Genomic DNA, 27,454 nt, shown 5'->3' with positions numbered 1-27,454 from the left:
TAAACTCGAAATAGATATAGTGATAGAATTGACAATTACTAGCAAACTTGAATCCGGAAATTACAGAGCTTAACATCCACCAGCGTATTGGTGCATCACAGTTACGGAAACCATCGGAGCATCAAAACCCTAAGCCGAATAACGGAACAAAGTATTACCATGTTTGAGAGTGCAAACTACTAAATATAGCCATCAATTGGCAGAAGATTTACCTATCCTGACCTATCTTACGTAAATACCCAGCCTTCATCAACACTATGGGTCAAAAAATTGGCCATAAGGCCGATGATTACTAAAAATTGTGTTATACCTTTTCCTTTTCCCCAAGACCAGACACTTGGGTCACCCGTATATGCCTTTTCCTATACCCACCAAAGTACTTCACAACCAATCAGATAATCAATATGTACGACTGCAAGAGATACCATCAGCTCAGCAGAAAAACATAGAACCCGCAACATCTTTATGCAACCTCGGAAGCTCAGGAACGGCGGCAGCACTTCCTGCTGTTGTGAGGCTCTTTTGTCCCGAAGACGTTTCGGAGAAGTCCTCAAACTTGATAAACTGCCCCATTTGAGCGGCTGCAAGGTGTGCATAGCAGATAGGAGCCACTAGAGAGAGGGAAAGAGGTTGGAGAGAGTATTAGAAGTGAAATCACGATTCAAAGAAACAGAGAAGGAACAAATGCATGAGAACTAGACGTGGTGTGACCTACCAATTGAGATTGCACAAGTGCTTCTTTGGTACCTGAAAAGTAAAAGGGCCAAGATGAATGCTTAGCGCCATTTATAAAGCTGAAACTTTAGATGCATGGAAGAATGAATTTGAAAGCTTACACGTATGACAGTGAGTGAATAAGATTCTGAAGGTCATCAGGAGAGAAACCAATCTCATCGATCAATACATGATAATGCGCAGGACGAGAAGTTCCCTGTCATTTGAAAAACAAAATGAAGAAAAGGCAAATTGAGTAAAGGAAAGTTTATTCCTAAATAGAAGCCAACCTTAATTTGTGGCTAGATGAACAGATGTGTATTAGCATCATTTTGGCCCAAAAAAAAAAAAAACATCTCAAAAAAAACAAAATAGTATTGTGAACACTGTGGGCAATATCAGCACATTGAGGTATTTAAAATATGCATAATTAAGATGTACATGGGACCCATTGCGGTAACATATTTATGGCTATTTTCATAGATTACGAAACAAGCATATCACTAACGATGAGCACACTTGATGCTGTAAGCTGTATTTAGCAACCAAAAATAAAAACATCCAGATACCTTGACCAGGATTCCTGGCTCTCACGGTAAAATCACCTCAACTTCCAAGTTAATCAAATGAACAAAATCATAAAATCAACAGTAGAGAAACCAATATTTTGTGGAATGGTAGAGGGCTTTGAGGCAATTCCATGTTTTAATCACCAAATACTAACGTTTTCCAATTTCCTCTATGTTTACAAAACCAAATCAACATCTCACAAAGAACCCTAGCTACTGGATATGCTCAAATGCTATCCTTTAACACACCTAACAGATTCTCAGAAAATGCAGCAAGACTACAGTGAAACAAATCAAACCTGTTATGCAATAATCATAAAACCCAGAAAGGAGGAAAAGTGTTCTCTCAACAACCAAAAAAGGGAAGAAAAGGGCAATAACTTACTATCATCCCCGCCTGAGCGCACATGTAGAAATCATAGTTCCTTGGATGCACAATATTTGTATCAACAACAGTACCTGTTGAAAACAAGAAGGTAATGAACGTATTCAGGATGTAAGTACTTCAATAAATCACATGAAGCAAAAACATAAGCAACCGTGCAAGGAAACTTACCAGGAGGAACGTTTTCAGGGGCACCTGATTGAAATAGCTTCGTGTGGTGATTCTTTTGAGCCACAATCACAGTGAACTTGGGAACCTTGGCCTCACCAAGGTGCTGGTAAGCCTGCAGTAACAAGAAGTAAAGAAGCTCAGAGCTTTCTACTATTATGCCAATAAAAAATACGAAGACGGTGTCAAAAAAAGTCCACACATGATACTCAGATTGGTAATACGATCTGAACCAGTTCATGAGAACATGACTATTTCATCCTTCCCATCCCATGCAGAATCAACCACCTATCTATTTTTTGTATTTACATATTAGGACACACAAAAGAAACCTTCTACTACTACTACAAGGGCCCACAGGTCACCTACAATAATAGTGCACGCCCCAAAAGCAAAGGAATGATTAGGTGACCTACAATCATAGTACACACCCCAATCATAGAAAGGCCTAAGGAGAGGCTTCAATCATTGGATGCAGATGATCGTGCAAAAACTTTTAACCAAATGGCCTAATGGTCACTGAGATTACTAGAGTTTTTAATGTTCAGCATTAAGTGACTGTAAACCCCTATGTCTGGAGCATGCCCAGTGCATGTATGGGTAAATAGATTGTAGTTATAATCAGAAACTATTTACATACTTATATGGATGAAAAACTGATAACAGGAACTACGTAAAAACTAATAATCAATTAACATTGCACAAATGAAAGAACCTTCAGCATTTGATCCAGCTCAATGTTCAGCACTTGATTAAATTGAGATTCGCTCACCCCATCCCTAGAAAAAAGGTAACCTTCAGTGAGGCAAGGAATGACAAGTCATTCAGTGGCATAAATTGAAAGAGCAAACAAATACTTGAGACTTTTGTTCCAAATGAAATAGCAAGCAGTTCAAAACAGGGATTCTAAATATATCTGCTACCATGCAAGAGTTAAAACTTAAGTTGGTGTTTCGCTAAAACTTCTCTTTCTAACCATTGTTCTTATGAAAACAACAAAGAGAACACAAATGCAGCAAATTTCAACCAAACATATTGATACCTGAATATTATTATTTGAGCAGGTTTCCTTCCATTGCTGGTCTGGTAGAAATCAATCAGTAGTTCCCTATAGCACGATAACTCATTAGGCAGCAACGCATTTTGTGATAATATGTTAGTTGCTAAAGTTTTAGCAATTGAAAAAAGAAATAGGCAATGAACATCATGTTGACAAAATTCACTTGGGCTTAGTATTTACAAGTACCTCATAATCCCATCATCCTCTCCATTCGCTAAGGGCTTGTACAGACATTCGATCATTTCCACCTTCGATGATTGGGTCCGTACAGCTGCTCTATACCTTGATATCAATGGCCATGAGCGAGATCCAACAACCTGAAATTATTAGCCAATTGGATGAGAAGCAACACAAATATTAAGCAAAAATTAACAGAATAAATGATAAAGATGCTGGGAAGAGTTTAGGTCATAGGCCATACTGCCGCTACCGATGGAACATCGGATCTGCCGGGAGAGCCATGAGAAACGTCCATCCCCAGAATCATAGTTGGAGTGTCTTTGATCAGAGGGATGCGGGACGAGTGCTCAAGTGCCAACAGAGAGTTTGTCCCTCCGAGCTATTAAAAAAGGCACAGAATTACTGACTGACAGTCAAACATTAAAGGAACAATGATAAGATTCAATTCGTCTGGGCTTTATTATGAAACTACCTTAGAGTTTATTTTGAGGAGGACATTTGTAAGATACTGATCGTTGATCTTAGAAGGGGAAATACACTGGGTGGCTATGCCAAAATCACTAAGACTCTTCTTCTTCCAAGGCCCTTGATAACACAAAAGAAATATTAATATACAGTATAATTAATTGTCAAACAACAGAAACAATCGAAGAAACATAAGTTAGGCGTACCATAAATGTCAGAATTTTTCCGTTCAGGCAAGACACAAAGAATAAATTGAGGAGGACCAGGGAGTTTTGCAGTTATCAGCTCGAACATCTTATCTACTCGTATAACAGGGCCAGACCTTCTATATTGCTGATCTTCCTCAATCAGTGTGTGTGGACGTTCAATATGCTGATAACGAAAGCAAAAAAAGACTAATTTCATCATGGGAAGCTTTTACGAAAAGTAAAACCCCTTAGACAATTAGAATATGGTGACCTACAATGCCCTTGTTCCGTCCACATTGGATAAGTTCTCGGGAGAGATGACTTGTATCACACCGAGCAGAAAAGTTGACAACCACCCACCGTTCTATTTTGACTGGGGTAAAGAGATGCTTCAAAGGAACAAAAGGAAAAAAATGGAGAATCACTAGCTACCAAATCAGATATCAGAGTTTGCAGATTTAAGTAGAGTAAGGAACGGGGAACAATTATCAATTGCAGCTCCGCCCCCTAAAGTCGAAGCACTTCTCTTCCTTTATTGGAAGGAAAAGAAGAGAATACCTTGTTGTTAAAGTTCCATCTTCCATTACGAGGTACACAATCTTCATTATTTCCAACCTTCAACTGCAATGAAGAGGTGGTTAAAACTTAATAAGGCATAAGTTGATGGATATATGATAGGAAAAGGTGCTTAAAAAATCATTCAGTAAATGTGGATGACAGTGTTAGTCAATTTGTGGCTTAATATGCAATCATAAACTACCTTAGGGGCCTCAAGGACACGACCATCAACTTGAGTAAGTTGTTTCTCAATCGAAATGCCGCAAGCAGCAAGAAGAGGGTCATCGTCATAACGGTAGTTTTTAATGGCCTGCCAAATTAAGCGAGCATTGAGATTGCAACACTAGAGACTAACAAAGCATGCATTGAGATGGCATTGAGAACTTACATCAGTCACAACCCGTATCCTTTCCGGAGGTTTTTGCCTCGACTTTTCAACTAAAGATGCTCTCTGCACTGAAGATAATGCCTTTGTGTAGCGCTGAAGCGAGACAAGAGAGCAAAGCTGGAATACATGGAAGAAAACCACGTCAAATCTATGCAGAAGCAAATTCACTGTGCTGACAGAGCATTAATGAAACTGGAGAGCAATTCATAAAAAGAGTAAGCAATTGCATACCTCCAGTGGAAGATAGGAAGGCCGCTTTGGTTTGCCAACATCAAGGCATGGCATGTATTGAGAAAACCTAAGCTCTATGTTACGTTGTTTCGTAAAATAGTCGTACACAGTAATCTCCAAAGCCTCTCCATCCTTACCTCCATCACTATTCCTCACTTTCAGAGGAAAACTGGGAGAATCAAGCAAAAAGTTGAGTTTTTCAACTGGAATGAATCAGTAGGACAACTTTCATACAGTTCAATAAGTACTTACAATTGCTGATTGCAAGGCTTTTCACTCAAGCCTATGATCTTAAATTCCCGGTTATTGTGCCTCGTCTTCACCCTCATGTTTTTCAACATTTTCTTAGCCTGAGCATATGCAAATTTAAATGAATATCAGTAGACAGGGGATTAAAAAACATGGAACATAGGATGCAGCAAATACTTGACAACCTTTGTCCAGTCTATATTTCGAGGATCCCGTGCACTCTGATTGGCTAGCAGAAAATCAATGACAGGCCCAGGTGTTAAGATCATAGTGGTAGATACATCTGCACAAATTAATACAAGTAGCACTGAGCAAGTGACAGCAAAAGGGCAATTCATCAAGTGACAGTAAAAGGGCAACTCATTTAAGTGAAAGAACAAAGTGGAATTATACCCATATTCAGAGACAAACCGCCAAGAGTTGGGCGAAAGCTAGCATGGAACCCCCGACAGCCGGTCACACCTCCTCCAATGTCAGTTAAATTTCTTGAGTCATCGTGAAAGAAAGACTGACGTACCAAAAGGCAACCCCTGCATTTCACAGTCAATCGGTAAGAAAAGAATGGTGAGGCATTGAAAAGTTACAAAACACAAAGGAGTATATACCTGTTAGCCGCTTGCTGCCTCAGTATGATGTCTAGCACTCGCAGCGCGTCTTGTGTTTTTTCAGCTTCGGCTCCTTGAAGAGCTAGAGATACCGACTTCAGAGGTATTTTTGCTGCGTAGCTGATTTCAACATTAAAAGCTTTCGACTGAAAAGAATGCTTTGACCTTTTTGTTGCCTCAGTAGGACTCCCACTGTGAGCTGGGCTACCTCTGCAATAACAACACCGTATTAGTCTCGGGAACCATTTTAGTCTATGAAATAAAATTAGAATGCAGTACAAGTATTCAACTGAACAAATACAATCAAAAGACTTACTTTTTTGCAAAAGACTCCTCAAGTACCACTGAGAACTCTAACTTATTTTGTGGAAGAGGCCCCACAGTGTACAACGTCTTCTCCCCGTCATAAGCCAACTTCTTCTCGCCAAGTTCTGAGGAGTAGGTTTGGTAAAGTTTGTCAAAAACCTTTCTCCCAATTCCCTTGTGCTCAACAGCTCTCTTATCTTCATAACTTACAGAAACCTGCATGTATCATACAGTGCCATAAATGCAACATAATAAATCTGGAGGCACAAAAAACAAAAACAAAACATATGGTAGTTATCATACACTGTACTGATAAAACATCTCCTCCGGGTATTTGACAGAGACTTTGAAGTGGTTTGCCAACAACGAAATGCGCCGCCCAGCACTACCAAACCCACGCCTACGGATAATAGAATGCTTCGGCACATCCAGTTTTTCTGGCTTGACATTGGGTGGTACAATTGGCGGTGGTGGTGGAGGAGATCCGATAACCTCTTTCTCCATCGTTTACTCAAACAGTGAACACAATGAATCTAAGACCATCCGAAAGGTAGCATTATATTCAGCAACAAATAAAATACAGTAAATAAATAAAACATCAGAAAACAACTCAAGGAACACATATAAGGATCCAACTAACAATCTGAAGATTCTGAACAGGTTCTAAGAACAACATATCCCTGATCCACAACCCCAATTAACAGTCAATAAAATTGTGAGACGGTACCCTTGATATCATGATAACAGCTGAAGAACAATAAATGATAGAAATCCAATGACAGCGAGAGTACTAGTAATAATCTTTGCCAGTGTAACAATTTGAAACCTACACCGATACCAGTCAAAGCTATTTATCATTTTCAGTAGTCCTTGCACAAATCAAGCTAAAACACAAATATTGTTCTTCATCGTTATCCAAACTAAAACACAAATATTGTTCTTCCTCCTAACCAAGACCTGTGTGCAATACCGAACTATGACTGTTCTCATCAGGTCAGAAAATAAATGAGGACAAACAAGTGATCAGTTCGAATTAACTAAGTCTTGAAACAGGCTTCACAAGATAATTTACTAATCGTTTTTGGCAGGTAAAGTGATCATAATCTTTTCCAGAGTAACATTTAAAAACCATACCGATAGCAGTCAAACCCATTAAAATCCATTGATAATTCAAGCCAACAAACCAGGACTCTTACTAAATTTAACCATATTTTTGCACCTCTTTATTCGTAATTTTGAAATAAAACATTAGTAAAAGTTTCTCCTTGAAAAACAATGCACTTTCAACTGTGTGCACCATCTATTTGCACCTCTTACTAGAAGTTTCTCCTCTTTTGCCTGGCTAAGACAAATGCGTCAGACAAAACTAGGAAAACATGCAATGCGCAGATAATCCACGAGGACATACAAGCAATGATTTGGAATATCTATAACCTATAGGGCACAATTAGAAGTAGAGACAATGTCAAAAAATAACTAAAACTAGCGCAAAGAACCCAAAAAACAGTAACATACAGCATGTAATTTCCCCATGCACAATAACATGAGACCACAAGCACTTGTGACTATGCATATGCCTACAACTCACTTTGCTAAGCACGGAAAATTTGCTAAAGTAGTGCATCTGACATATTGCAAGAGGAGTAAAAAATACACCCATGACCTAAAAAATGTACGAAATCAAGTAAATGTCAAACCAAATGTACGTTGTCTACAAAATTAATAGGAGAATTAACACAAGAACTGAGCAGTGACCAGGCTACACATCAGAGGAGGTAAAATATCAAAGAGATATACCTTCTCCATGTGTCAACAAATGAAAACAACCAGAGTTTGTCAAAATACCAACAAAAACAGGAAAACGTGGTTAAAGAAAAGCAGTTAAATAAGCAGAAATCATCAATGCAGCCATCATATTCACAACACACAAATCTCATATGCAGAACCTACAACTCACGATTCAAGCCTGTTCGGTGAGAATAAAAACCACATACACACATACGGAGAGGGAAACAAAAGCTTGTTGAAGAGCGTTAGTGAGAGAAAGTGTATACGTTACTCATATGTAAGCAAAATCAGTAAATAACACAGCGTAGTAGCGAAAAATCGTAAAGACTCCGCAGAAATCGAAGCAAACGAAACCAGGCGCGTCAGAATCATGGGAAATCATCAAACGCGGCCGTCAAAACGCCAAAATCTCATATCTATACGCCTTAAGCATGATTCAAGCTCATTCGGTGACAATAGAACCAAAATACATACGTATTAGAGAGAGAGTCACAAGCTTGTGAAGAGATTAAGCGAGAGAATGCACATACATTGGTGTACATAAGCAAAAACGAGGGATACGAAACGGAAACCGCTCTCGATCTCACCTTCTCCTGGCCTCCGAAAACGAGCACAGCTAGGGTTGCAGAAGAAAAGACACACTCTCTCTCTCTCCTCCCTCTCTCTCGCTCCTCTCTCTCTCTTCCGTCTGCCTTGAACAAAAATAGGAGCGAGACGCACTCTGGAGGGAAAGTTTTCTCTGCTGTAGGAAAAAAGGAGATTTCAATTCTATGTACCCGCAGTAGCAAAAGGACAGAAACAGGCCACGATCGAGTGCGTCGCGAAGGACTCGGGTGCTGTATTTTCCTCACGAACGGCCACGATTTCGGTTCTTGCTATTGTGGGGACCACGTGCATTTAACCGGTGCACTAAAAAAAGCTAACCAGTGGAGCTGTGGTGGATTAACCCGGGGTTAAGTTAACCTTTTTCACGCTTGGGGAGCACGAAACCAAGATCCATAGATGTTGATCCCACGGTTCTGAATACCGTTTCGGACAGGGTACCGGTTTTTCTACTAGTACGGTACGTACCGATACCGGTCAGGTACCGGGTACCGTTTCGGATTTACCGCAACTACAATATATATAATAATTATATATAATTATAATTCAAAAAAATTTCTCATATCATACAATTTATCATAAAATATCTCTACTAGAGATTCTCTAATCCCACATTGCTTAGTTACAAAACTCTTATCCACTTTAAATGACTTTGCACACTAGTGAACTTGTGAATGAGAACCCAATAAGAGGTCTCGCGCGCTCAGAAAAATGTGTCATTGCCGAAGGCAATTTGGAAAAACTGATTCGGAAACCAATTAACCGGGTGCGCGTCACGGGTTATTCGTGCGCAGGGGGGGTGCAAATCTGGGATCTAAGCCTCGCGCACGTACTAAGGTTAAAGCCTGTGTTTTGCTAAAAAAATTTTTAGGTTTTTTGGGCTTGAAATGTTTTTTTTTTTTTGGGACAAGAAAAAGTAAAAAAAAAAAGGCCTGAAACGTTTTTTTTTTTTTTTGGTACCAGAAAAAGTATAAAAAAAAATAAAATAAAAAAAGCTGCAAAATCTCGGCCGGAATTTCCGGTATCCCGATACCGGCCGGTATTTTCCAAAAAGTCCGGTACCGACCGGTATTGGGACCGGAACGAAATTGGGAGGTTAGGGTACCGATTTTCCGTCAAAACGGTACGTACCGGCCGGTACGGAATGGTATCGATAACTATGGTTGATCCCGTTCTCGATCTCCTTAAAAAATACACTATAAATAACTTATTTCACAATTTTAAATTTAAAAATATAAAATTAAATTTTACACTTTTTTTTGACATTTACACTCTTTTTTTTGTCTTCTAACAAAAAAATTACATACACTTTCAATACTAAAATTCAAAAAAATGAGTGTAGATGTCAAAAAAGGGAATGTAGAATTCAATTTCTAAAAATAATGTAAATAAAAAATAATTGTGTACTATATAAAAGATCTCGATGAGATCTTTCAAACGGACCCAGGGACCCTACCGAGCGGCACCCTTGCCAAGCGGGTGCCGAGCAGCGAATCTGACCGTTCATCTCGGAATCAACGGCCCGGATCGAAACATCTTTTTCCTTTTCCTTTCTTTTTTTTAAATCCGTTCGGTACCTTTACATCTGGGTTTTGGACGGCCGAGATGTGCTCGGCACCCCTGCCAAGCACCCCTACTTGGCAGGGTCTCCAGGTCCTTTTCAAACAATATCTACATTGCATATTTTTATATTTCAGTAAGTCCGTTATTTTTTAACTTGAAATTATTTTCTTAAAAAATAATAACTTATTTTCCGTCCTGAAATTAGGCCGGCAATTTCAAACTTAATAATAATGTGTCTGTGCAAATAATTTTTATAGATTTATGGATTTTGCTTGACAAATCTCTTTTGAACAATGTAAAAAACAATTGAAAAATTAGTTTTCATTTATATTATTTTTGAATTTGAAAATATAAAATAAACTGTTTATTTTTAAGAAGGTTTATAGAACGGGACCAGAATGGGTGCTGTGACGCTGTTGAAACATTTGACTTTGGAAATTAAGGGGCGTGATGGAGTTCGTACAAGTGCGTGAAACTTGCGCGATGCACTGGATAGAGACTCGATTAAGGCAATTTGATTTGCCAGTTGGGGGCAGTTAGGTCATGACTCGAAACGACAGTGTAAATGGGGGACTCGGTTAATGACAAGGGTTAGAGGGTAGATATGCAATAATTAGCAAAGTAAGTGAGATTATCCAGACACGGAGTAATTAACTCGTACATATCATTTATTTTTTTATTTATAATCAGATGTCCGAATCAGCTTACGTGTAACTTGACTAATTTTGGGGTCCTGAAGTTAATGATCGAACATTATAGTTGTTAAAAACCTACGATACATTATACGTATTCTAAGATGGAAAATTCTAAAATCAACCCAATGGGCTGACAATAATGAGTGTGTGAATGTGTATTAAATGATACAAAAAGTACATAGAAATGCGTGTTTTCTTTGTCTTCTAGTGTGTTTATCGTCAGCCCAGTGGGCTGACAATAGCAAGACCGTTCTAAGATTTGTATCATCTTCTTCGAAGAACGATACGTATCCCAACTTGTATCTTTATTGTATAGAAATTCTATGAAACATCGATGTATCTTACGATTTATATGCATATCCTAATTCAGTATGTATCGTACAATTACTTATTTGAAAAAAGTCAGACCTTATTTCAAGAAGCGGAACACCAAATACATTAATCAAAGCTGTTTGATCTAATTATGGCATCTTTCAAACCATTTGATAGAAATTTAACCTCAATGTAACGTTTGAATAGAAAAAAAGAACCATACTTCGATTGTATTTTGCTTGACTTTTCAGTCTCATAGGTCTCAGTTGACACACTTGAAATTTTGCATCTTAAATATATTTTTTAAAATGTAAGTATAATTTGTTAGTGTTGTTAGGTGTATCTACTTTTTAATTGTATATTAATAATGATTAACATTGTTGAAGTATAAACTAAATTTAGTATTTTGGCACAAGCATGTTAAATCCAAACAAGTCCAATTGAAAATGCTCCAACTGACAAAACCCAAAGATGATAGATATTATCAAAAAAAATAACAATATTTAGCTCTAGAAATTATAGAATATCCTTGTGAAATATGAGTTTTTAGTCACATGTGTAATTTAAAATTACCTCAAAGTTTATCTTGGATGAAAATATCTTTATACTAGACCCTTCTATAGAGTAGTATAAATAGGGATGAGTTCTAGCCATTCTGTACCAAGGCAAAAATATATATTTTGAGTTTTCCCGTTTTGGAACAGGGTCGGCAATTGCAAGCTCAAAAATAATGTGTCTATGCAAATATTTTGTATAGAAATATGGATCTTATTTGACAGATCTCATTAAGATCTTTTGAACGATGCAAAAAAAATTTGAAGAATTATTTTTCATTTGCATTATTTTTTAGTTTAAAAATGTGAAATAAGCTGCTTCTTTTAAAAAATGTTTGTGGAATGGGGCCAAAATAGGTGTTGTGAAGACGTTGAAACATTTGACTTTGGAAATTAAGGGTCGTGATGGAGTTCATATGAGTGCGTGAAACTTGCGCGATGCACTGGATAGAGACTTGGTTAAGATAGTTTGATTGGCCCATGGACGATTAAGTCATGACTCGAAACGATAGCCTAAATAGGGAACTCGGTTAACCCCTAATGATCCCTTGGAATGATGTTTGCGTCCGTCGCCGACTATATGTGTATGTGTTATCACATCATTAGCAATTGGACTAGTTGTAAGTATTTTTTATGAGAATAAATTCTTTACACCGCCGGTGTAAACATTTGTTTCCTCCAAATCTATTGCATTGTGACATTTGTTAAAACAGTGATCTTAGTTAATAAAACATGGCGACGTGGCGCAATACAATTAATTTGAAGGAAACAAATGTTTACACCGACGGTGTAAAGAATTTATTCTCATTTTTTATCTTCACATAATATTGATCAATCATGCCATATAAACATGTTGTATTGCATCTTGTACTTTTTGAAATATTTCTCGTCTTCTTAATATGTTTTACTCTCAACAAAAATAGCTCAAGCATTGGTTGTTATATATATATAGGTAAGTGGTTTCTCAATTAGGATGCATATGACTATGTATCAACTATATCATGATCAAATAATTAAAATCTAATTTTCACGTGTTCATGAATATTGTGCGTCAAATGAATATGTTGAATTCTTATTAATTCTTTTCTTACGATGTCGCCTCCTTCCCCAACTATAAGAATAAAACACTACTACTAAATAAATAATATTGAACTCTCACGATAGGAGATACTATGACTACATAGTTTGTATATATTTTATGTTCCACGGATTTGGGAGTCTCCTATCTTCTAACTATTATCTAAGAATAAACTCTGTCATAAAATCCAATGCCCCTTGAAGATATGTAAAAAATCCAATGCACCTTCAAAGTAAAATTGTTTGTGAAAAGTTGTTTTTCAAGGATCTGATCGCTATTTGGTCAAATACTTGTACTGGACCAAATATTTGGGACGTGTGGATCTTCTATCTTAAAAATCCAAACATTTTTCTTTGTGGGCCGTAGGAGTAGATCATGCCCGCGTAACCCAATTGATCAAATACAAGTAGTAGTTTATTTGCAGCCGTTCATTGCATTTCATTTGAGACAAATGTGCTTCAATCACATGCCTTTCAAAAAAAAAATCACATGACTATCAATAAGTCAATTTATTCCGTGGACATCGAGATCTACAAAATTAGATACGTTCCGTTAATAAGTTCACGAATTGAGTGAATCCCAACCCTGGGAGGGGCTTTTCAGTCACTGGGAGAATCAATCGGGGAGAGTTTGGTAAGTGTACAAATTATGCACACAGAGGGGGAGGGTGGGTGGGTTTCAGGTTGTCCTTTTCTAACGGATGTTTATAGGATCTGCATCGCAGAGACTACAGAGTGGTGGAATTGAATTGATACTACGGCCACTACTGTGGTGAATCAATAAGGTATCCCATGCGACAGCCATTTTTTTGATTTGTTTTGTAAAAAAGAAATAGATTACGAATATAAAGCTCGGAGATAAGCAACATCCCTCATGCAACAACCATTTATGGATAAACTTTTTGTAGTCTTTTATTTCGCACAGTGTTTTAGGTTGTTTTTTTCGAAATTTTTATCTTTCTCTGAGACGAATTGGAAAAGTATAACAAAATATAAACCGAACTTTGAAAACGGAAATAGATTAAATTATGAAAGTGAATATAAAGCTCGGGGATAAGTAACACCCCTCATGCAACAGCCATTTATGGATAAATTTTTTGTAGTCTTTTATTTCGCACAATGTTTTAGGTTGTTTTCTCCAAATTTTTATCCTTCTTTGAGATGAATTGGAAAAGTATAACAAAATATAAACTGAACTTTGAAAAAAGTTCGCATAAGACGACTGAAAAAGCTAAATCCAATTTGAATCGTCTCGTAAAGACAAAAAATATCAAATTTGACCCCAATTATGATAAAAATTACAACTAGAATGATTGTGTTAAACAATCGGAAAAAAGTTTGTAGTCTAAAAGCCTTGTTGCGCTAAGAACTTTTTCTTTTAGTATTTTTTGTCTTTATTCAAATTTTTTTTGCACTTGGTCGTTTTGTGTCAAATTTTTTTGACTTTTTGATTCGTCAGAAAAGTAAAAAGTAAAAAAAAAAAATTACTTTTACCAAAATATTTTGAACAAGCACCACTTTTAAGTTAAAAAAAAAAAATTGACTTTTTTTTTTACTTAAAAGTGGTCCTTATTCAAAATATATAGGTAAAAGTAAAATTTTTTTACTTCTCCGATTCGTCTCTACAAGAGGAATCAAAATGTCAAAAAAATTTGACGCAAAACTAACAAACGATAAAAAAATACAAATAAGGACAAAAGCCTAAAAAGTCTTAAAAGTAATTTTAGGCCTTAGTGAAACGAGGCCTTATGGAGTGGCCCATTGGACTATAAGTCCACGTATTGTAGTCTAATTTTGGTTCCAAAATGAAAAGTGACTGGTATTATTTGCAACTGTTTTGAGCCCATTAAGCTTTTCTTCTTCTAATTCGCTTGAGATGATGCATCTGAACTGGAAAAGGTTTCAGCTTGCTAAAAGCCTAGCTAGGATTGGGAATTTTAGTAACTTTCAGGAGATATAATACATTTTGCCGTTATACTTTTTATTAAGGTCCCGTTCCGCTAAGAGAAAAAAAAAATACTTATTTGAATTTTTTTTGAATTAAAAGTAATGTATTGTGAGAGAATGATTCGTCTCGTAAAGTGAAAAATAAGTACTTAAAGAATAGAAACCTTAGCGTAATGGGACCTAAGTTTATCAATAATCAATTCGTTGTGCTAAGGTCGGTCCTTGTATTATTTTTCGCTCAAACAAAAATCTAAGTAAAATTCTCATAAAATTCACCTGAACCCTTAATTGACTCACACATATGTCAAACTGGAAGTTATTTAAATTTTTTACTCCAACGAAAGGAGAGGGATTCACACTCAACTTATGTTTTACAAGACTACTAGCAACAACCTGTGCTATGCACAACACGTAGCACGGGCTAATTTTATTATTTTTCACAGGGATCTTTTCATGAAAAGAGTTCCGTGAGTATCGGGGGTTAACTTTAAATTTAATAAAATTGAAATTCTTTAAAAAATAAAATAAAATAACATTTGATTGTCCAAAACTCCAATATTTTATCGCTGAACCATTTCAGTTTTAAAATTTACTTTCAAACTTAGGGAACAAAAATAAAACGTTGTCTAGCTATAAGCTACTCCAAAATCGAAATTCTAGCATTTGCTAACTGGAACTTTTTAGTGAGGAGGACTAGGTGTCCCAACTCCTGTTTTTAATGCATCATATTGCCTAATCATTTAACTAATTAATCTTCAACTTTAATCTTTTTTTTAGATGATATACATCAGCGGGGGTTGGTGGAGGGTTAACAAGGTGTTAGTATATTAGTCAACGGAGGGTTCAGAGGCTATCCATAGCCCTAAACCCCACTAAACTTGCTCCCACGGCTCGAACCTTGGCCACCACCGAAGAGAGAAATGAAGCAACCAACTCAACTAAGCTTGGTTTCTCAATCTTCAACTTTAATCTTTAGGGCAGTGTTCGGCGACTTGCTACTGGCCTACTGCTTTAAGTGTTCCACACAAATCAATACTCATCTAACTCTTGGAAGCCAATATCTAAATTGATTTTAAGTCTAAACAGGCATGATGAAGTGATCGCCGTCTTCCAAATATTGGGGCTTTTTAAAAATAATCCCCAATTTCTTTGTTGAGTTTTTTTTGTACTTGGTCTTTGCTTGATTTGTAGGAGTAGCATCTATGGCTGCCTTTTGGGTGCCCTAATTTCTTTTCTGAAAGGCTGTGGATGACAGGTATCTTAAGGGGAAATGAGAATGTGATTCCGAAACTCTAACACTTTTATGTTTGTGAAGTGTGGGAATATGAATGAAATTACTGATCTCTCAATCCAGGAGGAATCACATTCCTAAATATAGGAGGAATCTGATCCGTCCCACCCCCTATGGAATCTTGGATTCCTATCTCGATCATTATAAAAAGAAAACGTTTGACTTTAGAATATTTCCGAAATAAATGATTCCTAGAGAAGATTACTTAATTAATCCAAACGTCGGAATAAAATTACTCCGGGTATCGAATTACTAGGAATTTGATTCTTGGTAATCAAATTCATATTCCTACAAAAGATTACGGGCATCCAAACTGAGCCAAACTGTTATGAAGGGTTCCTTTTTCTCCCGAAAATTCGTTAGGGAAATGGATGTTTTTTCCTTTGGGACAGATCCTTTCGCATCTATTTACACAGTCACTCATTTGCTCTAATAAATTTGAAATGTCCATTCTCGTTATAGAAGTATATAGTAGTATGGAGATAGTAGAGAAATGTGCTAATGTTGTGCACATCAATCTTCCCTAAACCCAGCGCCTGCGGGAGCTTCGTGCACTGGATACGCCCCTTTGAGTAGAGAAATATTGGGAAGATCACTCATTATTACTAATAACTAAAGCAAAAGAATTCAGGAGGGGCTTACTCATGCTCGAACTTAATAAAAGTTACCACTTACCAGAGTTTGATTTTTCAAAATCCGGCTCTAATTATTTGTCATAAAGGCCTAAAGAACTCCTTCACCATCCAAAAATCTAGAGTTGCGGGCTGATTTGGATCTGTTCATACAAAATTCCATGAAAAAAATTAGACAATAAAATCTATCCAAGTTTTATTGCCAAGCAGATATTACATTGGAAAATACCTTTTTCGGAGTATATGACCACTCCAAATTTATCTTGAGTGGGCGTTGTAAAAAATCCCTTGACCCTCTGGTCTTCTAGCTCGTTTTTCAAATATGAATATATATATATATATATATATATATATTCATATTTTCTGATCGAAATTTGATGATTCGAACCGTTCAATGTATGCAGAATGTGATTTTAAGAGTCCCCGTGAGAAATCAGCAAAAAATATGACCAAAAAGTGCTTGTTTTGAGCAGTTTTTAATTGAACCATTTAATGAAAATTGCTCAGATCAAGTACTTTTCGGTCATATTTTTTTGCTGATTTCTTTTTTAAAAAGACCCTTGAAATCACGTTTTGATCACATTGAATGGTTTCGATCATCGAAATTTGATCGGGATCATGAGGTTCGCATTTAAAAAAAAATACGGGATCTCTTATACGATCCGGACTGTGCATCTATATATTCATAATAAAAAGAGTACGTGCATAAAAATATAGAGAGGCAAAAAAAAAAAAAAATAATATACTACCTCACTGTGTGACTGGAGTGATTCTTATTTTTTGCTTCCTTTGCTAGATCATTGAGCCTTTGATATATTACTCCATTGGAGACATGGACATGTATTGTTTTCGAAAGGAACGTATAGGAGAGATTCTCCCCTGGCATTAGATTTAGAGATAGGTATATAAGAGAGCTTTGATTCTACTATGGAAATGTATAATTTCAGAAATCATGAAATCAACTATCCAAATCACCTTCGCCGAAATTTCTTATTCAGATGCAAGGAAATAAGTAACTTATAAATTTTTGAATAGCATGTAACCCTCTATATGGATAATGTCCAAGAGTGGTAATAACAATGTCACATGTGTTGCGTGAAAATTCCAAGACAACCAAATTAAATTAAATTTTGCCACTTATCGCATCCACAGATCTCTTCACGAGAAACGTCCTTCTGCTGTACTACATAGTATAGATTTTTCTTTAATATATTTGATTAATTTGTTCATTGGTGTACTTGTTATCATTAATTTGTTCATTCTGATTAATTTGTTCATTGGCGTACTTGTTATCAGTTATCACATATACTTGTTTTTTCTTTAATATATTTAAATTATTGAACGGTTCGAATTATTTGTTCGAGACCTAGAGTGGGTCCCGTGTGGCCATCGGTACCCATATGTAGTATCTTTTATCTATTCACGATCACGATGTTTAGAGGTATGGTGTAAGGGTGTATACAATAGAGGGCGAAGATTTGTAGAGCACCAAATACAATAAGATCGCAAATTGTGCACAAAGTAACGGCGTTTAGGGATCGGTTTGTAGTACAAGTTAATGGTGTGGTTAATAACATACGTGGATGGTTCAAGGGCTTGACACGCCAAGGAGCAGCAGGAGCTCCTCCTACACGGACTGGAGGAAATCTTCGCTAGGCAGTATGTTTGCTTGAGGGGTGTAGCGGCGGTGGCAGTTTAGGTGGGTTGTGGAGGTGGCGGAGGTGGTTTAGGAAGAGATTTGAGGGGCTGTAACAGCGGCGGTGGGTTAAGGGGCCTTAGCTTTTGGTCCTGGCTTTCAGGGTCGTGGTGGAGCTAGGCTTGGGGATGACGACTGAAGCAGCGGTGATGGTGGTGCGGGTGATGTTGTACGGGTTGTTTGGGTGGCTGATACGGGCTGTGGGAGGCTGACTTGGGTGGTGTTTTGACCGACGCTTGGGGCGGCGGTATGTAGTGGTAACGTTGGCGGTTTACAATGGCTTGGGGCAGTGCCACCCCGACATTTGGATTGCCCAAGCCCGACCTTCCGCTTGGTTGTCCACTCGAAAATTATAATCGCAAAAAAGATTTGCAGGGAACCACGCAAGGAAAAATGCGTTTGGGCTCATTCCGGGTCTCACAAAAATCTAGAAAAGTATCCAAAATTTTTTGAATATTATTTTATGGGGCTCTGTAAAAAATCGGCTCCAAGGGATGTCGATCGGTAAGTATTACTTTTGGATTCGTTGGGGCGAAACTGTTCAATTCGCCCATATGAATTCAAAAGTAAACACTTACTAATGTCCGTTGGAGCTGATTTTTTACAGGCCCCATAAAATAATATTAAAAAATTTATGGATATTTTTCTAAATTTTTGTGAGATCTAGAATGGGCCCAAACGAATTTTTCCTTATGTGGTTGTCTGCAAATCTTTATTGCGAATAACAAGGTTCGTTGCCCACTAGTGTTTAGTGTTATTAAGTATAAAAAAAAGACATAAAAGCAACAACAAAAAAAGAACAAAACAAGATTATATTTTATTTAACTTGAATTACATCATCCGTCCCTTCTCGTTTTGGCTACAGCGTTCGTTTTCTTTCTTTTTTTTCTTATCTGATAGCCCTCCTAATTTTCTCTCTTAATAATTTGCCCTCCTAATTTTTTTTTATCTGTTATTTACCCCAGGTATGTAAAAACCTCTCTTTTACCCTCCTAATTTTCTCAAGTATCATAATTTTTTAAAGTAGGTGAAAACCATACATATATATATTTTTTTTTAAATTTGTACAAAATTTTTTGGATGATGCCCCTAAATATATTTTTTGCTGAATTTCTAATTTTTTTTTTGTATACATACAAATTTTTTTTTTTTTGTTGCTCCTTGCCGGGAGTTGCCCGAGCCAGCCGGCTTGCGGGGCTTACCCCTGGCCGGCCCTGGAGCCTTGGGGTTAGGGTTTGCAGCAGAGATGCAGAGGGCAACAGCGGAGCAGCGACGGGGATGCAACAGCGGAGGAGCGGCGGGCGAACAGTGGTGCTAGTATTGTTTGGTTTGGACCGGCCCATTATATGCAAATGGGCTTTGCCCAATTAGGTTGCATTTGGGTTTTTATTCTAGTTAGGGGTGAGCTGGGGTGTGGATCAAGCATTTAGGTGGAATTTTGCGCTTGGCACATTGGGTTTCTTGTTTGCGTCTTGCTAACAGGTTTAGTTCGAAATTATTAATGGTGGGGTTGATGGAGCTTCGCTTATTAATGGTTGGGTTTTAAGAATAATTTCTTTATACCATCGGTGTAAATATTTGTTTCTTTCAAATCAATTGCATTGCAAAACTAAATGCAGTGTTTGGTTTGATATTTGAAAAGTTTTTTGAAAAATAGTACGGGTAATAAGTGGAGAGAAATAGAGAGAAAAATGTTAGAAATAGAGAGAATTTAGGAGGAATTTTTTGAAAAATGCTTTTTGAAAATAGGTGAGAACAAAGAAAAAAAAACTAAAACCAGAGCAAAATACAACGCGAACAAACATGAAAACTCGAAAGATATCTCACCTTCAGGAACGCAATAGTCTATCTCTCCTCTCCTCTCTCTAGAATATAGCTACATACGGAATGACGCCCAAAGCTTCCATTTATTTATGAGTCCTTCTACCACCACACCTATTTACACACGTACATTCATAATAAGGATAGAACCCGCACACACCCATTTACATACCCACACTCACAACAAGAATAGAACCCACACACACCCATTTACACACACATTCACACACCTACACTCATAATAAGGGTGGAGCCCGCAAACACTTGTTGTGAGTGTAAATGTGTGAATGAGTGTGTAAATGGATGTGGTATTAGAATTATTGTTTATTTATACTCCGTGCTCACAGTGAGGTACGGATTGTGCAGTGGGGCCCACATCGGAGTGTCTGCGTGGTAATTAACGAATTAGTTGTTCATTTCGTTATTAGAATGGGAGGCTTAGTCAAATCCTGTTATTAGTTAGTATTAATCAGTCAGTTACTACTAATAAGTGAGAGGTTGATAAGAAAAAGTTATTAAGGCCCCGTTCGAAAACGTAAAATAAGTACTTATTTTTTAAGAAGATAATTTCAAGCTCAAACATAATGTGTTTACGCAAATAATTTTCTTATCAATATGGATCTTGTTTAATAGATCTCATCAAGATCTTTAATACGGTGTAAAAAAATTTAAAAAATTATTTTTTATTTACATTTTTTTTAAATTTAAAATATATGAAATAAGCTGCTTATTTTTTTTAAAAATTTATGGAACGGGGCCTAAAACCAGTTGCCTACAAAAATTTCATAACTGAGGGAAATCAAAGGGTTATACGAGGGCTGCTATTCCCCCCTCCCCCCGGCCCCACCTCCCTCTCCCAGATTACCCCCGCCTCTCTCTCTCTCTCTCTCTTTTCTTTCTTTCTTTCTTTACAGTTTATTCTTTTCTCTTTTTTTTCCCTTTTATTTCCGGTTTTTTTTTTCATTTTATTTCCTTTTCTTTCTTTCCAGTTTGAATTTTTTTTTCTCTTTAATAATAGGTTCAAGTCTAATTCTAGACTTTGTAAAGTAATTGAGAGAAAAAAAGTGTTTCAATTGATTATGTTTATCCGACTGTTTTATTTTTATTTTTTTGTCCTTTATAGATTAAAAAATATAATTAAAAAAATAAGTGTTACAATTTTCAATCCGTTTGAACCTGTGTAAAGTTGTTATTTTTCTGATCATTTCATCCTAAATGGTCATAATAAATTTTTGGCTCCAAGACCTTTCAATGGACACCCTAAGAGAGTCTTGAAACTAAATAATGAGTCTTAAGGAGTTTGTTGAAAAGCCTTAAACCAAAAAATTCATTATGACCATTTAAAATAAAATAATAAAAAAACGATCTTTGCTCTGATTTAATTGAATTGAGAATTAAATCACTTAATTCTTGAATTATATTTTTAAATATACAAAGGGTGTATTTATAGAAATTAAATAAATAAGATATAAGTAATTAAATAAAAAAAATTAAAAAGTATGGGGGACCCGGAAAGAAAAAAGAAAAAGAATAAGAAAACAGTGGGATAAATATGATCAATCGAAACACTTTTTTTCTATCAATTAATTTACAAAGTTTAGAATTAGACTTGAACTTATTATTAAAAAAAAAAAATTCAAACCGAAAAGAAATAAAATGAAATAAAATGAAAAAAAACTGAAGAAGAAAAAAAAAAAAAAAAAAGAAAAAAAGAAGCAAACGGTGGAGAGAGAGAGAGAGAGAGAGAGAGGGGGGGGTAAACTGAAAAAAGGGAGGTGGGGCCGGGGGGGGGGAGTAGCAATTTTCGGTTATGATTCCTTTATCAACGGATAAGGATTTGTAGGGACCACATTCAATTGTAGGAGATATTCTGACGTACTCCTTTGTGACAACTGACAACCGAGCATAAAGGGGATACTCTGTAATAGTATAATCCATATAATATAATTCTCCTAAACTATCTTCGGTTATAAAAACAGTTACTAGTATTTATTCGCTTTTGGAGACCTTTTATTCGTTTTTTTATCAAAATTTTTTGGGAGCAATCATTTGTGTCAAGGAAATGAATCAAAAAAGTATAAAAAAAAGAATCGATGAAAAAAAAAACCCAGATAAGACGACGATAGAAACAAAAAAATAGCGATTTTGAAGTTTTTTTTTTTTGTCTTTCGAAGAAATTCTTTTTCTGTTTTAATTTTATACTTAATTTTTTTAGTCCACGGGGGTTTGAGAATTTTATTTGCAACATGTTGAATCGTATACATAATACGATGGTTTAGATCGATCTTAGGCCCCGTTCTGGAACGTAAAATAAGTACTTATTTTTTAAGAAGACAATTTCAAGCTCAAAAATAATGTGTTTACACAAATAATTTTCCTACCAATATGAATCTTGTTTAATCGATTTCATCAAGATCTTTAATACGGTGCAAAAAAAAAATTAAAAAATTAATTTTCATTTACATTATTTTTGAGTTTTAAAATGTGAAATAAGCTGCTTATTTTTTAAGAAGGTTTCTGGAACGGGGCCTAACCGATGATTATGTCATGATTTTAACGTCAAAGTTTAAAATCTGGAACGAATAATTATTTCTAAAAATTAATGGAAATAATTCAAACAAAAATTTAGAAAAACGAACAAAAATACCAAAATAATAAGTTTTCCCAAGTGGGCCATAATCGAGGACTCTATTTTAGAGATCTAAATAATTTTGGCCTTGTTCGTTTAGCATATTTAGGTGGTGTTCCGGTTTTGTAAAAAAAAAAAACTTTTTGAAAAGAAGGCAATTTCAAGCTCAAAAATCATGTGTTTACACAAATAATTTTTCTACCAATATCGATCTTGTTTGATAGATCTCATTAAGATCTTTTAAACGGTGCAAAAAAAATTGAAAAAATATTTTTCATTTTCATTATATTTGAGTTTGAAATTACCTCCTTTTGAAAAAAAGTTAACTTTTTAAAAAGTGGAACACCTTCTTACTTTGTTTTTCAATCATTACCATATATCTTTCTTCAATCATTACCCTATTTTTTCAATTATTAATTTCATTTCTCTCTCTATCTCTCTCCACTCATTATCCCTTTCTTCAATCATTACCCTATTTCTCTCTCCACCCACTACCAAAACTAAAATACCCAAATGTGCTAAGTCTCCATTTGGTGACAAGTATATTTGGTGCAAATCACTATTCACACACACACACTGCACCACAAGTCTCCGTTTCTCCATCTATTTTTCAAAATCCTATTCATTTCTCTTCCGTACTCATTTTTTCCTCCAAAAAAGTCAATTCTAAGTTTTTTAAGTATTGCTGATAAAATACTTGTCATTGGTCTCATTTTAAAGGTATTGTCTGTACCTTTTTATTGACAATATCTTTTTCTATACACCGGACTGGTATATTGAGACAAATTATATACCTAAATATGTTACTTTTTAAGACAGAGATGGTTGTTCAGTTAAATAATTCACTCTGGATTAATTTTTGTTTTTATTCAAATTTTTTTTTTACATTTGTTAGTTTTTTTGAGGATTATTGCTTCGTAATGACGAAAGGAATCTAAAAAGTAAAAATTTATAATCAAAATTTAATTTTTTTTTGAATAATGACGAAAAAATTGGCTAATTGGCTTATTTTTTGTCTTTATTCCAAAAAATTGAGTTTCGGTTATAATTTTTTACTTTTTAGATTTCTTTCGTCACGACGAAGTAATAATCCTCAAAAAAATTAACGGAAAACTAACAAATGCGAATTTTTTTTTGAATAATGACAAAAAATAATCCAAGGTGGATTATTTAGCCCAACAACCAAGTCTGGATTTTTTGAGAAGTCTCCAATCTCCATATACAGAGAGACTCAAAATAGAGACATAAAAATGGAACTTTTTTGGGTAATCTAGGGTCTCTCGGGCCAGTTTGCGTGCACTTCAAACTAATCCCTATAGTTCCTCCCACAGCCGTTTCACACGTTTACGCATGGAATGAGGTGGCCTCAAGAGTTGTTGACAAAGAGAATATGAAACTTTGGAAGAGAGAATTAGGTCTCTTATCATAGGGATATGAGCATGATTAGAGATGGTTTGCGAAACGATCTCCAAAACAACATCACGAGTTGAAAGGAGATGGAAAATTGAAAAGAAAAGAAGAAATCATCCTCCCACTCGAACAACAAATCTCTCACATTTTACTTGCCAAACACATTACATTCATCGCCCGCGATATATTTCCAGAGAATCAGAGATATATATTGATCTACAGAAACAATACATTTTCTTGACTCTTGCTACATAGACAACCGAAAAAAAATGAAAAAAAAAAAAACTTCCATGTAAGAAACAAAGCCTACCATTAAGTTTGAAGAAAGAGAGCTCAGGAGGGATAGACGAGAGAGAACAACTTCCACAAGTCTTCACTGGACAATATGCAACTTTAATTGCGCCAAGGATTTAGACCGTGGTCACGGACTTGCAAGGTCAAGAAACCTCGAAAGACTGTCGTGAAGTTAAAAAATAAAAATAAAAAATCATACAAGAATAAGCTCAGAGGGGATAGAGCCATGGCTCGTCTCACATTTGTTGTAGTACTTCTTGATCCCTTAAACCACAACCCTGACCGAAACAGTGAGCCATGAACATGAGGAAAAGCTGTTCTTTGACCAAGAGATCCATCTGTAGGAGAGAGAAAGTGGGTGAAAGGGAAATGGGTATTAGGGTTTTTATAAAGCTTTTTGCTGGGACAGTGCCATGAATGAGAGAGAGAGAGAGAGAGAGAGAGAGAGATGGGGGTGAGAGAAGAGGAATGGGGTGGACCTGTTTATATATACAAAACAGTTTGAATACTCAGAGGATGAAATGAAAGGTTGATGAGGAGGGTACATTTTGGGTGCCTCCTTTAAGATAGGGCTGATGTGTCATTTTCGGATATTAAGGCAGGGACAGGATGGATGGTGAGAGTTTGTTTCCTTGGTTTTTGAGACCTATTTTTGTCTCCATTTGCATCCAGGGTTTTCTTGCTTTAATTCTTTCCAAAACATAAAAAAGCATAATCGATGAGCTAACTAATTCTTCAATTTTTTTTTAATAAATGAATGTTTGAGTCAGTTTGCGCGCATGTTTATAGATGAACTTAAATGGGGACACGTGGGTTAAGGATCCTAATATATTTAGCGTACACTTATACACTGTATCTCAAAAATTCAAACGTAGAATTAATTTTATACTTCAAACTTTCGTTGAATGGTTTGTTTTTAATTGTTGTTTTATAAACTATTTGTCCCTTTGGAGATTTATCTTTTTTAATAAAACTATGTCGATTATTCTAAAAATTTATCAATGTCATGACTGAAAAACATATGCTAAATTTTTTGTCTAAGTTCCTGTGCTCATTTTTGATTTTTTTTTTTGAATAGTATGCATTATAAAGTTTATATATACTCCTTAGTAATGAATGTCTAAATTTAGCATGATATTATTGTGGCCGACAAGAAAAATAAAATTCATGATTATAATTAATAAGGTATTCCACTAGACTAGATTCCTGGATCCTCCCATGCGCGCACTTCAACTAATTTCAAGACCCTGAAGTAAATAGTCGTGCGTCCAAACCTTCAATGGTCTCAAGGTTTAGAATGTTCAGCCTTCGTGGGATTTGAACTTGCGACCTCTTAGAGACAAAGCCTTTTAGTTGCTTTCTCATGCCTACCTGTTCAAATCTCTTGATTTAATATCTAATTTGTTGAAGGTTTCATCAAGGTTACTATACCTAATGATGTGGCGTATTTATACAACCATTTCTTAGAAATCACAAGGCTTTCCGTATCATATTTTGGTTATCATTCCACACTTCAAGCTCTGGTTGAATCTGGTCTAAACCTCAAGTTGAGCTTAGAATCAGCATAACCTATAGTGGGACAAGAAAAATTTATCATTTTCATATTGTCGCGGATCGACTCAGAATCAAATGGACTCTCGAACGGAAAACTATCGACTAAAATACACAAAGAAAGCGCGACACAAAGATTTATGTGATTTCTTAACGAGTACATGCATACACAATGTATCGGATGAAAAGGAGCCAATAAAATACACCGGTTTGTTGCTTATAATATTGAAACATGTATCAATCTGACCATGTGATATGACCTGCTTATGCAAATCATAATATGCGCGGGAAGTGACAAATCAAATCGAAACAAGCTTGGATCAAAAAGAAAAAAGCGAAACAAGCTTCAAAAAAACCTCTAACATAATTGATGTGTTGACTGATAAAAATAAAAAAATTGATGTGTTGAATTCACACATACTAGATCTTTCAAAACACATTTATGTCTGAATTTGTGGCCGCAACATTTCTCTTTACGCCCTCCAACTTAATTATCTCAAACCTCAAAATTATTTTTCACCCAACTTTCAATTTGATTGGTTGAAATAGCACAAACCATATTAGATATTTTTTACTTTTCGTAACTTTTTATTTATGCTTTGTTTGGACTGGAATTTGAAATTTTTTTTGAAAAATAGTAGGGGTAATAAGTGGAGAGAGATAGAGAGAGAAATGTTAAAAGTATGAAAAATATAAAAGGAATCTATAGGGAATTTTTTTAAAAATTCTTTTTAAATTGCAAAAAGAACAAAGCATTAACTTTTCGTTGTATTTTTTGGTCGTAAGTTTAAAATAACCCACCCTTATATTTCTGTTAATTTTTTCATCAGCAGCGTGCAAAGATGACGAAATCGAATCCATTATTACCGGACTGTGCTGCATTAAATTCAAAACGTAAGAAAACTATGATGACCTTTGACCAATTTAATTGACTGTTCTCTTCACACGGTGCAAGTGCATCTTTGACCCCTCCGGCCTGGGGATGGGAATTTCCAACACTATACAAACTCGACACAAAATTAGCGTGATTAGGTCAGTTATTTTTAATACAAAATACAAAAATGACACGACATGATACCACAAAAAACTAAACAGGTCAGATTAGAGTTGAGAGAATTCTGACACGAATACGAGATGACACGACATGACACGACGTGGGTGAGAATTTATGAAAGGACACGATAACAAGACATGAACCGGACTCGAAATTAGCGGATTAGGGTCGGCTATTTCTGACACGGAAACACAAATATGTCACACATGATAACACGAAAAGCTATACAAGTTAGGTTAGAGTTGAGAGAATTCTGACACAAACACGAGATCGCACGACACGATACCCACCCTCGACCCTCCCACTACTATCAACACAATTTCGGACACAGTCCGTACGTATCCGGAGCCATTTGATTCACATAAGTCCACGTGCACCGAACTATTCCAGACACAAAACTGTATGATGTTGTGTTTTCAAATCGCATTTGTAGTTTTATTTTTTTATTTTGCAACACACTCTCTCTCCCCC

The 27,454-nt window shown here is 35.9% G+C and overlaps 1 protein-coding gene across 2 annotated transcripts; it reads right to left on the bottom strand.

The window, feature by feature from the left end:
- Positions 1–27,454, bottom strand: LOC131330737 (protein argonaute 16). 2 transcript variants are annotated; one of them, XM_058364420.1, is made up of 24 exons: positions 27,443–27,454; positions 8,442–8,505; positions 6,370–6,599; positions 6,077–6,282; positions 5,761–5,970; positions 5,549–5,685; positions 5,341–5,438; positions 5,159–5,256; positions 4,907–5,075; positions 4,676–4,792; positions 4,490–4,597; positions 4,288–4,350; positions 4,005–4,118; positions 3,748–3,913; positions 3,549–3,661; positions 3,318–3,455; positions 3,083–3,213; positions 2,879–2,944; positions 2,552–2,615; positions 1,840–1,951; positions 1,669–1,742; positions 837–931; positions 716–747; positions 1–611 (listed from the first exon to the last, which is right to left on the bottom strand). In XM_058364420.1, the coding sequence occupies exons 3-24, from the start codon at positions 6,568–6,570 to the stop codon at positions 433–435; spliced, it is 2,691 nt and encodes an 896-aa protein (XP_058220403.1). In that variant the 5' UTR covers positions 6,571–6,599; positions 8,442–8,505; positions 27,443–27,454; the 3' UTR covers positions 1–432. The 2 variants fall into 2 exon arrangements, with proteins under 2 accessions (XP_058220403.1, XP_058220404.1); XM_058364421.1 differs by lacking the exon at positions 27,443–27,454 and having other exon boundaries at positions 8,385–8,521.

Source organism: Rhododendron vialii, chromosome 6a (genome assembly GCF_030253575.1).
Source record: "Rhododendron vialii isolate Sample 1 chromosome 6a, ASM3025357v1".
Classification (NCBI taxonomy): domain Eukaryota; kingdom Viridiplantae; phylum Streptophyta; class Magnoliopsida; order Ericales; family Ericaceae; genus Rhododendron; species Rhododendron vialii.
Note: the sequence above shows the minus strand (reverse complement) of the source record. Positions and strands in the feature narration are given on the sequence as shown.

Bases quoted from the DNA above. Each gene is read 5' to 3' on its own strand.
- LOC131330737 (XM_058364420.1), bottom strand. From the start codon at position 6,570: ATGGAGAAAGAGGTTATCGGATCTCCTCCACCACCACCGCCAATTGTA. The intron at 4,598-4,675 runs GTAAGTTCTCAA...TTAATTTGGCAG, and splicing joins GGATACGGGTTGTGACTGAT to GCCATTAAAAACTACCGTTA. The intron at 1,952-2,551 runs GTTCTTTCATTT...TTGTTACTGCAG, and splicing joins AGCTGGATCAAATGCTGAAG to GCTTACCAGCACCTTGGTGA.